A 13,455-nucleotide genomic window follows, 5' to 3' on the forward strand; every position below is an offset into this window, starting at 1 on the left:
GGACCACGTGATTTAAATATTTTTTTGGGGAGCATAATAAGAGTAGACGTCCTTAGAATCAGGGGGCTTCATAGAGGCAGATAGTGCATGGTGGGGAAACTCCTTGCAGGGAAGCAGGTGGGGAAACTCCTTGCAGGGGGGGGGAGAGGGTAGATCGAGCCCCTGGCTCTCCCAACAACATATTTCTAATTTAATCTTCTACTTCCTTCTCTCCTGGCTTGATTTGGTTTCCAAAAAGTCTCAGATGGAGCTTGTTAACAAGTTGCTTTTTTCTGGAGATGTCAGGTGAATTGTGACTCAGCACTTTTCTCTTTGTGGGAGTCTAGGCTGAGTGGCCTTTCCGTGAACTCTGGAGCTCTGAATGCGCTATCTGCCTCTATGAAGCATAAGCCTGCTTTTTGGGGGGGGGGGGTGCCGCTGCAACAATCCCACCATTATCATGTTGCTGCCTCTCAGAAATGGCTAAACAAAACAGAGCTGCTGAGTTGGGCTTGTCATTCCTGCTTGTTATATACAGCCGGCTCCCTTGGTACCTCTAGTTAAGAACTTAATTCGTTCAGAGGTCTGTTCTTAACCTGAAACTGTTCTTAACCTGAAGTACCGTTTAGCTAATGGGGCCTTCCACTGCCGCCGTGCAATTTCTGTTCTCATCCTGAGGTAAAGTTCTTAACCCAACGTACTACTTCCGGGTTTGCGTTTGTAACCCAAGGTTCCACAGTACAGTGGACGCTCGGGTTGCGAACGTGATCCGTGCGGGATGCACATTCGCAACCCGCAGCGTCCGCAACCCGCAGCAGTGCGTCTGCACATGCGTGGGTTGCAATTTGGCACATCTGCGTCTGCACAAAGCGCGATTTAGCGCTTCTGCGCATGTGCGACTGCCGAAACCAGGAAGTAACCCGTTCCGGTACTTCTGGGTTTCGGCGGTCCGCAACCTGAAAAAACGCAACTTGAAGCGTCTGTAACCCAAGATATGACTGTATATACTATTGACCGGGGGAGTTAAGACTGTCATTCCTCCTGGTTACATACTGTGGCGGGGGTCGTGTTTTAACAGTGTCAAATGGAAGTCTTACTTCAAGTTTTACATGGGTGGGTGGGTGTTACATTTTTGAAAATTCCCTGGAGGAAATGAACTGAGGTAGGACCTCTCTCATGCTTGTTTTTGTTTGTTGGTTTGGTATTTCTCATAGAGGGGAGCAAGCGCGTTCAGAAAGAGCTTCTCCTACATGCAGTCCATTTGTTTTACCACTTCACTCTGCTGTCTGTGCAGATGGACCAGCTCTTATTCCGCGCCACTGAGTCATGATGGATGTGGCACAACTTTCCTATGCACTACAGTGGTACCTCTGGATGTGAATGTAAGACGCGTTTTGCCACTTCCGAGCATGACGTCATTTTGAGCATCTGCGCATGCGCGAGCGGAGAAACCCAGAAGTAACACACTCCGTTAATTCCGGGTCGCCGCAGAGCGCAACCCGAAAATATTTAACCTGAAGTGTATTAATCCTGAGGTATGACTGTACATCAGAGGTTTTCAACCTTTTTGAGTCCACGGCTCCCTTGACCAACTACAGTCATACCTCGGGTTACAGATGCTTCAGGTTGCGTTTTTTCAGGTTACGGACGCGCCAAAACCCGGAAGTACCAGAACAGGTTACTTCTGGGTTTGGGCAGTCGCGCATGCACAGAAGCACTGAATAGCAACCCGCGTGTCTGCAGACGCAGTGCTGCGGGTTGCGAACGTGTCTCCCACACGGATCACATTCGCAACCCGAGCGTCCACTGTACATTCGTTCTGTGGCACCCCTGTGGGGCTCAGGAGCCCCATTACATCACCCTTGCCTGCAGAGCTGGCAGCCTCTCACCCTTTTTCAAACACCTTTCCTTGTGGAATGCTCCCTCAGCCTCCTTTCCTCTCCTCTCCCCTCTCCTTGAGAGTCGTGCTGCTGCCACCCCTGGTCTCTGAGCTGCCCCAACCCCTGCCCCAAAGAGAGGTGCCTCCTCACACTGCCCCATAGGGGCCTAGGACTTGTCCATCCATTCCCAACAGCAAGGGCTGGTGGGCTGTCTGGCTGGGCTGCATCGCCTGCTTCCTTGCCTACTCCTCAGCTCCTGGCAACCAGCACCCCTGGCCAGCCCTAGAGGCACCATTCGCCTGCAAGCTTGTAGCCAGGGCTGCTGCAACAAACAGCTGTGCAAGCCTTTGGGAGGCAGAGATGCATGTAGGCATCAGAGGAGGGAAGGAAGGAAAGAGGGACAGAGGCCAGTGCTGCCCGCGGCATCATTTGAGGCACCCCAGGGTGCCACGGCACACTGGTTGAAAACCAATGCACTGCATATTCTGGGGAAAGTCAGGGAATTTGGACTGCGTTTCCTTCGAGGTTCCTCACTAGAGTCCTGAAGAACACAGCAATATGCAAACTGGCACAGCACGCTCAATCTAATCAGTTTTAAGCCTGACCTCATCAAGGATTAATTCTGGTGCAATGTTTTGCAGTTCATAGTCCAGGTATGTCCTCGAACTGGATGCAAAAGGCCAGTTCACACAGCACTGGGGAGACTGATATATGTAGCCTGTTTGTTGGCCCCATGTGGCAACTCCTAATCAGAACTTAAAACGTAATACAATAGAATTTATAAAAGCAAGCCAGGACCTCAAACCCACAACCAACTAAAAACAGCAGCAGGATGGGGCCTTAAATCAGCCAGAAGGCTAGGTGAAGAAGAACTCTGCCCAGTCAAGGTAATTAGCTATAGAATTTAGGTGCCATGACCAAAAAGGCCCTGTCCCACATTCCACATTCCTAGGCCCAAACCATACAACCTTTTGATACCAGCACTTTGAATTGCACCCAGAAACAAGTCCTATATTTGCTGCTCACACAACAGCATCAGTTATGACAGCCACTATAAAAAGATAGCTTGTAACTAAGACCTTTAAATTACTGGGGAAGTGGTTCCTTCCTACCTCCTTCAAATTAATTGCTTAATTAAACAATATCCTTTCCTGTAATTATTCTGGAGCAAGAGAATTAGCCCCTAGGAAATTTTCCTTGAGCAACTGAATCCTACGCACATTTACCAGGGACTGAAGTAAGCGCCACTGATACAGTGCGTCTTACTTTTGATTACGCACATGCATACGATTGCTATGTAATAAAAAAGAGAAAGAGAGAGAACGATCCAAAAAGAAAATGAGCACAGATAAGGGAAGGGAAATGTGAGAAAGGAGAATCAGAAGGTGAACAGTGAGGTTCATCAGCATCTATAAATTCATCTCGGAGACATGGAGCAACCCTCTATGTAAAACCCACCCAAAGCTTCATTGCTCACTGCCAAGCTAGATGTGATGATAAATACGTTACTTTGGATGCTGTGGCATTTTTATTTTTTTACACTGTTAATAACCCACCCCCACTTAACCTGATGAAAACTGGAACACCCTGCAGCACCTGTTAACAATTAGATTCAGGTTAGTTTATTTGTCTCCAGTCATCAGACCATTACAAAGCAAACTTCGATAAACAAAAGGAAATGCCTACCCATGTAAAGTAACACAGGTTTGTAATAAATACAGTGTACACAAACCAATAGCAATTACGTAAAAAATAAGCAAATGTAATATTCTGAATCTCCCTGGCATGTAAACATTTTCCAACCAAAATAACAAACAAAACCTCCTGCAATCACAGCACTTTAGTTGATGCTCTAAGCATAGCACCATGCCTTGTTAGGCCTTAATGTCAGTAATACGGTTAAACCAACTGCCTCGATCCTGCGAGTCTTGGCCTTCTAGGCCTTTAGTGGTTGTTTTAAAAATACAGTGGTACCTCAGGTTAAGTACTTAATTTGTTCCGGAGGTCCTGAAACTGTTCTTAACCCGAAGCACCACTTTAGCTAATGGGGCCTCCCGCTGCACGATTTCTGTTCTCATCCTGAAGCAAAGTTCTTAACTGGAGGTACTATTTATGGGTTAGCGGAGTCTGTAACCTGAAGCGTATGTAACCTGAAGCGTCTGTAACCTGAGGTACCACTGTAAGTAAATGCAATGTTTATCATGTCTCCGTAAAATACCTGAAGCAACATATAATGCCATCAAGAATGAAGACCACTTAAGGTTATAAACAAAAACGTTTAAAACCAAATATATATTTAAATCAAACTGAAATCAATTTCTTGCACTTCTTTTCAAATGAATAAAAACACTTCCCCCGCCCCCGCTACCAAAAATGTACAAGAATGACTGGAGGCAGAGCCATAGCTATGGGGTTGGGGGGCTAGCCAGGGGGAAACGTCCAGAGGGGCACCACTGAGGCGCCCAGCCTCTCTCTCTGTGTGTGTGTACGCTAATGCATGTGGAAGGGTGCTAAACTGGGTCTTTGACCCGGGTGAAATAAAGTCTACTTTTGCCCCTGCCTGGAGGTTTTATGAGGGGAAGCATACACAAGACAGGTGCCATAATCATTCGTTCTAATGAGGATAGGAGCAAGAAGGCCTCCAGGAGATCTGCTGGTTTGAAGAGGAGCAAGGAGGTCCCTATGGGTCAGAAATGCAGTAACAAGCCCCTGAAGAACTAGATGAGCCTCTAGATAGAAGGTGAACTAGATGAGCCTCTTTGAAGGATTAATCAGATAGCATTTACTACTACTACTACCACCACCACCATACTAATAATAACCGTTCATGGATCGTGCTAAAATCTTACTGGACCCTTCAGGACATTCACTAAAAATAGACTAACACCCACATGCATTTTGCTGGTACTGTGGAATTAGAAAAGCTTCTTATGGAAACTTCACATAGCGAGAACAAGTTGGCAGTCAGAATACTAGACATGCGAGATATCTACTAAACCACATACAAGTGTAATAAATCGTTGAGTCGACTCATCTTGGCATCTGGTAATTTGCACACACAATAGAGATTCAACACCAAACAGGGAACGAAAAGCTATCAAAGGCATTCTAATCATGACAGCAAGAAAAAAGAAAGGGGGGAAAAACAAGAACAAATCATTTTAAAGTTCTCCACACGTATATTTAATACTCTTTTCCGGTCTGGAAAAGATTTGAACAACTATTAGATGGTTTATAAATAGCAAGCCGCAGCAATGGCTAGACAGCTACATGGAAAATAATGGTTCCGTACACTGTTAAGAAGGGAGAAATGTCTTGTCTTATTCCATTTGCATCAGAAGAAAAAGCTGGATATGAAGCAATGACTTCCAGATTTGAAGCACACAGTTAGCCAAAAGAACAGAATAGTTGTATTTCCAACAACCATTTATGGTTGCCATCAATTTTGATTTTAATTATTTTTTTATAATGTTTTTAGAATGTTGCACTATTTTAGTGTTGTTAGCCGCTCTGAGCCTGGCTTCAGCTGGGGAGGGCGGGTTATAAATAAAAAATTTTATTATTATTATCCAGAAGATGGGTACATTTTTGGTACAAGTAAACAGTGGATGGTGCTATGCAAAAATGCCATTCTGAATGGAAGTCCCAATGGTTCAGCACATAGTGTTACAAAAATATTGTGTCTGAGCAGCATCAAGAACCGACATAGGCAAACTCGGACCTCCAGATGTTTTGGGACTACAACTCCCATCATCCCTAGCTAACAGGACCAGTGGTCAGGGATGATGGGAATTGTAGTCTCAAAACATCTGGAGGGCCGAGTTTGCCTATGCCTGATCAAGAAGAACCAGCCAGGCCAATGTGACTGCCATTTGACCTTTAAAAACAACAGCAAGCAAAACGTACCTGCTCCAAACGCAAAGAAGAAACTTTTGTCCGGATACTCCTCTAGTAGATCTTTAACTCTCTTGCCCATCCTCTCATTCCGCTTGTAGATTAGCTCCTGGCGGAAGTAGTTGTCAATCTCCTGAGCTGTGATGCGTTCGTGAGGTGGCAGAGTGGAATTGATGAAATTTGGGACCTGTGTGAGAAAGGGAGAAGTACAAATTAAAAGGGAAAGGGAATACAAATAAAACTTGAATAGTAGAGCCCAACTAGATGTTATAGGAGCATAAGGCTGTGGCTAACCTGTGCCTCTCCAGATATTTTTAAGCAAGGAAATTACATGATGTAATGTCATCATCTTCAACCTTTCCTCATACCTGTTCTGGTTTATTGGTCACCACTGCAAGTGGGCACTGAATATAATTATAGAATGGATGTGGGTCAGAAACATCTACCTAGTCCCTTAAACATGACAAGACTTCCCTGTAGAGCATGATCCATTGCAAAGGGTGCCAAGACATATAAGGCTCTAACAGCTCTTTCTTCCGAAAAAAAAGGAAGAAACACAGAACAGCAGCTCCGTGAACAAGGCATTCCACATGGCACATCCAGCACAGGTTGTGTAGGGTTTGGGAGGTTAGAATTAGCACACTGCCAGTTGTCTAAGTGAGCCACAGACATAACATGAGTTGTCCTCGCTCATCTGCTCTATAGCTTAAAACAGTGAAGGCAAAGGACCTCCGACAGTTAAGTCCAATCATGAACAACTCTGGGGTTGCGGCCCTCATCTCACTTTACTGGCCGAGGGAGACGACGTTTGTCCGCAGACAGTTTTTCTGGGTCATGTGGCCAGCATGACTAAGCCACTTCTGGCGAAACCAGAGCAGCGCACAGAAACGCCATTTACCTTCCCGCCACCTATTTATCTACTTGCACTGGTGTGCTTTCGAACTGCTAGGTTGACAGGAGCTGGAACCAAGCAACAGGAGCTCACCCCGTCGCGGGGTTTCGAACCGCCGACCTTCCGATCAGCAAGCCCTAGTCTCAGTGGTTTAGACCACAGCGCCTTATAATGCTGCAATGGTAGGTGCTTCTAACAAACAGTTGCTTCTGTATTGCAAGACGGTCTACATATAACAATATACCACTGTACTCCCATACCCAATAACTAACAGGCAAATCAACCAACCCTTGCATTTTTTCATAGGTCGCTAGGTCTGCTCCTTGTAAGGGTTCGTGGATTTTCCCTAAGCAAAGACGGGCAGGATAAAAACAGCATTAAAGAAAGAAAGAAAATGCACAGGATGCAAGGCTCTGGCACAAGAAAGAAGTGGACCTAAAAGGTGAGGTTTACACACTGTTTGCTGCCACCGCAGAGCTCCCTCTTTGCAATTCATGCAGAAGGAAGCAAAACTTGCATTGGCTGTGTGCTTTCATCCAGCCACATCCAGCATTTGCCTGCTGTTGCCAGCTCTTCCCAGGGCTAAGTGGCTCTAAAATGCAAGACTGGAAATTATCTATACGAAGCCACATGGCAGAAAGTGTTTAAACTGTACTGCATCACTTATCAGCATATTGGGACTTTCCATTAGCAACCAGAGACAGCCAGTCAAGGCATAAATCAAACTGCCTTTGACCTATCCATCGCTTTGCCAGCACCCAACTGCTCATTTCTGAATATTATCTTTATTACACTGTGGTGGCTATGACTGATTCCATAGAAGCAAGCAGAATGTAACAAAATACATAGAGAAAACTTTGGATTTTATTAACTAGGGAGGTTTTAATTGGGCAGGTTCAAATTTGCTAGTCCGCTGTCATTTGCAATGAAAAAAACACTTTAAAATTAAAAAAATTAACAGAACTTGGGAGGAAAGCTATATTGTCAAATCTGGCTCCTGTGCAATCAAGAGTGGTAGAGAAAATACAAGAGAAATTTTGGGTGACAAGACTAAATCCATTTGATGCTCAGACAAGCAAAAAAGTGCAACAGGGTATTTTTTTTTTAATAGGGGGCCATGTAGTATCAGCTGATGCAGTCTTGTCTATTAGTCCAAGAATGCTTCCTTGAATGCTGTGGCTAGTATCCCTGGTTTTTATTGGTTTGGCCTGAGCTGGGCTAAACTCCTGCCATTTACGCCTGTACAATGCCCCACAGGGGCAAAACCGCTGACAAATACCAAGATATCTAACCATGCCACCAGCTGGCATGTTGAATCATCATCAGCTAATCAAAGGCTCTCAACTATTTATGGGGCATTCATGCCTTTCAAAACAAAACAAAATAAAACCATTTTAAAACAAAGCCAGAAAGAGACAGTCAAAAATACAATAGTCCAGTTCACTCTTGGAAGCCAAGGGAACAGACTTTTTACATGTCTCCAAAGAGAGACGTAAAGAGGCACATAACTGAACCACTTGGGAGGAAAGCATTCCACTGCTCTCAAGCCACAATCAAATAAAAGGTTCTGAACAATCTCAGTTCTCAAAAAGATGGCACTTGGAGCAGAGGCTCAGGGACTGAGAGAGCATATGGGAGAGGAAGGGCATTCCTCAGGATATTCAGGACACAGAGGGCTTCAGTAGGACAAAATTAGAACCTTGGATTGGTCCTGGAATCATACTGGTATAACTAGTGCTAATATCAAAACACATGGAATGTTCATATCGAGCCATGCCTGTTTGATGAGTAGTAGTTATTGTAATAGATGGATCTATTAGACCAGGAGTCAGCAAACTTTTTCAGCTGGGGGCCGGTCCACTGTCCCTCAGGCCTTGTGGGGGGCCGAGCTATATTTTTTGGGGGGAAATGAACGAATTCCTATGCCCCACAAATAACCCAGAGATGCATTTTAAATAAAAGGACACATTCTACTCATGTAAAAACACGCTGATTCCCAAACCATCCACAGGCCAGATTTAGAAGGCAATTGGACCAGATCCGGCCCCCGGGCCTTAGTTTGCCTACCCATGTATTAGACCACTTTCAAAGGGAGCCCCACACTGAGCACATGAGAGCAATTCACGATCTTGACATGACCGAAGCATGAATGACAGTGGACTGGTCTCCATCTTCTTGCAATGGTGTCAGCTGGCAAGAATGTGGACGCTAACACACACACAATATTTTGGAACTTATATCCGTCCCCTAACTTCACCTTACCCTTCCAAATGGTTTTTTGATACAGGTGGGTCAAAGAAGAGCCAGTATTATCCCCAAGTACCAAATTGACCAATGCGTCAATTTTATTTTCATACAACAACAAAAAACATTCAGTGCCCTCATTATTATTACCATCCCTCCATCTTGTAACATATCAGAGGCAAACTTATCATGAAACAGCAGCAAAGACACTTGTAGAAGGAGAATTGTGGGCTGGAATACAAACAGATAAAAAATCCACACTACTTAAAATTGCAAAAAAGAAAGAAAGAAGTATTCCTTATAAATACTCTTATTTGTTGGGAATACAGGCTAGCTAGCAGGAGAGGCTGGTCAACAGTTATGTGTGAAGCATGAGGGGACGGGGGCAAGACTCACTTGAGAAGTGTCATGATTGAAGATGATGGAGTTGAGGTCCCCACAGTTGTAATGCTTGATAAGGTCCTCTGTTGTATAAGGGATCTGCAGGCTGCCTGCTCGGAGATTCTCTTGCTGCAAAAGAGTCTGATTCAAAGCAAAGATCACCTAGGCAAGGGGGAAAGGAGGAAAAGGCAGAGTTCCCCATAAGTCCTTAAATGCATTAGCTAAGAAATATATATATATATATAAAAGGATAAAAATCTTAGCTAAACCCTGCGTGTATCTTTAACCACCCAAACCTCCAATTCACAGAAAGATCATTTTTATCAACATGTGAAGTACTATGGCTTAACACCAATAAATCTCCTAATGACCTAACAATTAGGATGCACGAGCCATTTACTGGTATGTTGCAAGACTGACTAGCTTTTTTGGAGGAAGATTTATGTGGGATGTAATCTACTGGGAGCAGTCAAGTACTGTACAACATTTCTTGTTTTCCTATAGTGGATGTTTGGTCCAGCCAGTCGAAAACTTCCTGTTTCCTCCTGGGCTGGAACATCCTTCCTTTTGCATGTGACTAGCGGTGGGTGTGACCTTACCTGTCCAGGTAATAAAAGAACAAGGCATGCTGCCACACTTTCTCTTTTTCCATCTTCCTTTCATTGTATGAACTGCAGTGACTGCTAGCTTGCAGTCGCTGGGATTATTCCCCCATACATATGGGGTAGATCCACATGTATATATTTGTAACTAAGTCAGCCTTCAGGGATCCAACTATGAACTGATATAAGTAAACTTTTATTGACTTTAAATAAGATTGTTGTGTCTTTATTCTTCTTAAGAGGAATAAAAGAGAACTAACCAGTATTGAATTGTATGATAGTGAGAGGCTTACTCAAGCCTGCAACCAGCTATCTGCTGTGCGTTAAAGGGGGAATGTAAACTCTGCTAAGTCAAGGAACTTGCTAAGGCAAGTTAGGAAGGATATTAATAATATATCCTCTCCTGCCTCCCTGAACATTCCCACAATGTGCACTATATACTTCTTATGGCCACACTATGTGTTGCTTGCAGTTGTGGGGAGATTTCCCTAGGGGGTTTTTTTCTTTGAAAGTTTTTTGTTTTGTTTTGTTTGCTTTCTTTGAAAGGCTACACTTGAGTATTATTTATTTATGTTGTTGTTATTGTTGTTGTTGTTGTTACTTGAATTTATATACTGCCCTATACCCTTGGGTCTCAGGGCAGTTCACAGAGCAGAGCCCTATTGAAAAATAAGGGATATTTAATTCTCTCCTCCCCCCCCCCCCCCGCACTAAAAACTGTTCCTTCTCCCCTCCACAGCTGCCTCTCTTATAACAGAGGAAAGATATTGGGACCTGTATGTAGGGATTGGTGTGTCTTCCTGTGTAGGGAGGGGGAAGAGGGATATAAGGGCAACTTGTAAGCAAAACCAAGACAAGGATGTAGATGTCCAAAAGGGGGGGGGGGGTTAAGCAGTCCGTCCCCTTTCACCATTACTCTGCTCATGATTGCAACCTGCCTTTTTGCTTAACATGAAAAATTACATTAATGAGAGAGTGGGGGGATTTCGGTGATTAGCTGTTCACCTCAAGTTTGATTATCAGTAGAAGTTTAATGCATGAGAAGTTGAAGAAGCAGTTTTAATTTGGTAGCAGCTACGCTAGGGACAGTATTACATCAGCATATTGATTTTGAATCTTCTGTTACTAATACGTTGAATAGTTTCCCACAAAGAATACAATGTTCAGAACGCACCAGGAAATCCACTAATCAATTTGTTAATATTTTTATCTTACACCTATAGGCTTCCATGGTTCTCCACTTTTCTGTTGCATTGTGCAGTTCTCATTCCACACTGGGGCTTGCTTAAATCTAGATATCCTTTCTAAAACGGCAATTCCGGGGGTAAGTTCCATTGAACATACCAGCATTTATGTCCAAAGGCTGTACTGAACAAACCTTTACTCAGAGGAGACCCACTGAAATTAATGCACCTAAGTTAGCCATGGCCATTCATTTCAGTGGGTCTACTCTTGAGTAAAACATAGTTGAATATCACCCTGAGTAACCACACATAGGATTCTGCTGCGAATAGAAGCAGAATCCCATGTAGATGAAGCCATAGTTCACTGTATGTGTGTGTGTGTGCCATTGCAACCCGATAGCACCTACATGGGGTACAATATGGCTTATCGAGGCAATGAATAAGGTTGCAGTTAAAGAACTGATATTCTTTTACGTTTTGTAAACAGTGGTCCCTTTATGGCAGATGCATCACACAAAGCTAATAGCTGTTATAAATGGAAGGCCTTTATGCAGAAGCAAAACCTAAAAGCTTCCCAGTCTAGTTTGTTCTAGCAAACGTTATCATGTCGGGCGATTGCGATACCAGGTGCAGCGTCAAACAGTGTGCCCTTTGTGAAGAGTTTATCTTTGGTACACAGTTAAGTGACCTACAGTCAAAGGCTTTCATAACAAGGGAAAATTCCAGAGCCTGTGAATTCTAAAAGGTGTTGTTGTTTTTTCCTTTGTCAAAAGGTTTTGACCAATGGAAAGAGGAGACAGAACGGATAAAATGCAAACTTAATCGAGAAGTGGGTCCCAAAAATTAACGCAGTGTCAAAAGTCCAAATCCTTAAGTTTCCTTTTTCATGATTCGCTTCAAAAAGAAAATTCCAATAAGGAAAGCAACAGCTTAGCATTTCTATAGTGCTTTGAGAGTCCAAGCATTTCATACACATTACCTTAACAACCATTATATCAACTCCTTAAATAGATTAGCATTATCCTTATATTGCAGATGGTGGCTAGGGAATAACATTTTGCCTAAGGCTACCTAGTGAGGTAAAAATATGAACTGGGACTATCCTGGTTCATAGGTCAGTCAAACAAGGCCACTACACTATTCTACCTCTAAACAACTTAATTATAGCAGATAGATACTGTAGATGATGATAGATAGATAGATAGATAGATAGATAGATAGATAGATAGATAGATAGATAGATGATAGATGATAGATAGAGATTAGATAGATAGATAGATAGATAGATAGATAGATAGATAGATAGATAGATAGATAGATAGATATGGGATGAGGTTAGGGATGAGGAATCCCAAAGACACAATCCCTCCCAGCTGATCCTCCAGGGGTCATATGACACCCAAGGCGTGGCCAAGACAAAAGTGGGTGTGGCCAAAGTAGGTGTGGCCACCTCCATCCCTCCCCCAATCAACAAACAGCACACATTCCCCACGTTGCACACATAAAACATGTGCCACATCTGTATAATATTCCCTTCCACAGTTGCACTCCCCCCCAAAAATAAACATTATTTCACCCTGACCTACTTTCACAGGATACACCACCCTGAGCTCTTCACAGAAAGAACAGGATTCTAAAAAAAAATGGTCCTGCTCCGCAGTAGTTTGTGAACCATGCAAGATTGACCTTTGCAAGAAGCTGGCTCTGTTTAAAATGAATTAAACTAACCCTTTAGAAATTACCAGCAGAGTGGAGCAAGTCCACAAGTCTGCTGTCCCAAAAATGTTTGAATAAAGAACTTTGCAGGTTTTAATTTTGACTAAACATGAAGCATGAAAGAAGTTAGTGTGTAGAACTTAAGAACATATACTGGATTGACGTACCACACCAACTTCAGCTCCAGGATCAAACCAGACTTGGTGTTGCTACATCTGAGATCAGAATTCCAGCAGTTTTTTTTAATACAATACAATAAATTAAAGTTTAAAAAGTGCAATGGGCACATGTGTGTATAACTGGAGCAAGTGCATGGCATTGGAGAAATGATATCAACTCCCCTCCTCTCAGCGGTTTCCCCAGTAAAAATGCTTCCTCTGTGTATAGGTAAAAAGGTAAAGGACCCCTGGACGGTTAAGTCCAGTCAAAGGTGACTATGGGGTTGTGGCACTCATCTCGCTTTCGGCCGAGGGAGATGGCGTTTGTCCACAGACAGCTTTCCGGGTCATGTGGCCAGCATGACTAAACCACTTCTGGTGCAACAGGACACCGTGACAAGTGCCAGAATGCATGGAAACACCATTTACCTTCCTGCCACAGCAGTACCTATTTATCTACTTGCGCTGGCATGCTTTCAAACTGCTACGTTGGCAGGAGCTGAGACAGAGCAACAGGAGCTCACT

General features: G+C 43.6%; 1 protein-coding gene across 5 annotated transcripts in view; it reads right to left on the minus strand.

Moving 5' to 3' along the window:
• The window catches only part of TRABD2A (TraB domain containing 2A), a 72,447-nt gene that overhangs the window by 14,922 nt on the left and 44,070 nt on the right, over positions 1-13,455 (minus strand). For 4 of the 5 annotated variants that reach the window (XM_081894381.1, XM_081894379.1, XM_081894380.1 and 1 more), the window contains exons 3-4: positions 9,286-9,432; positions 5,766-5,940 (exon numbers count right to left, since the gene is read on the minus strand). In XM_081894381.1, the coding sequence (XP_081750507.1) occupies positions 5,766-5,940; positions 9,286-9,432 (322 nt within the window). The remainder of the gene's footprint in view (positions 1-5,765; positions 5,941-9,285; positions 9,433-13,455) is intronic. The other variant, XM_081894382.1, reaches the window with a different exon arrangement.

Source organism: Podarcis melisellensis, assembly GCF_964234715.1.
Source record: "Podarcis melisellensis genome assembly, chromosome: 17".
NCBI lineage: Eukaryota > Metazoa > Chordata > Lepidosauria > Squamata > Lacertidae > Podarcis > Podarcis melisellensis.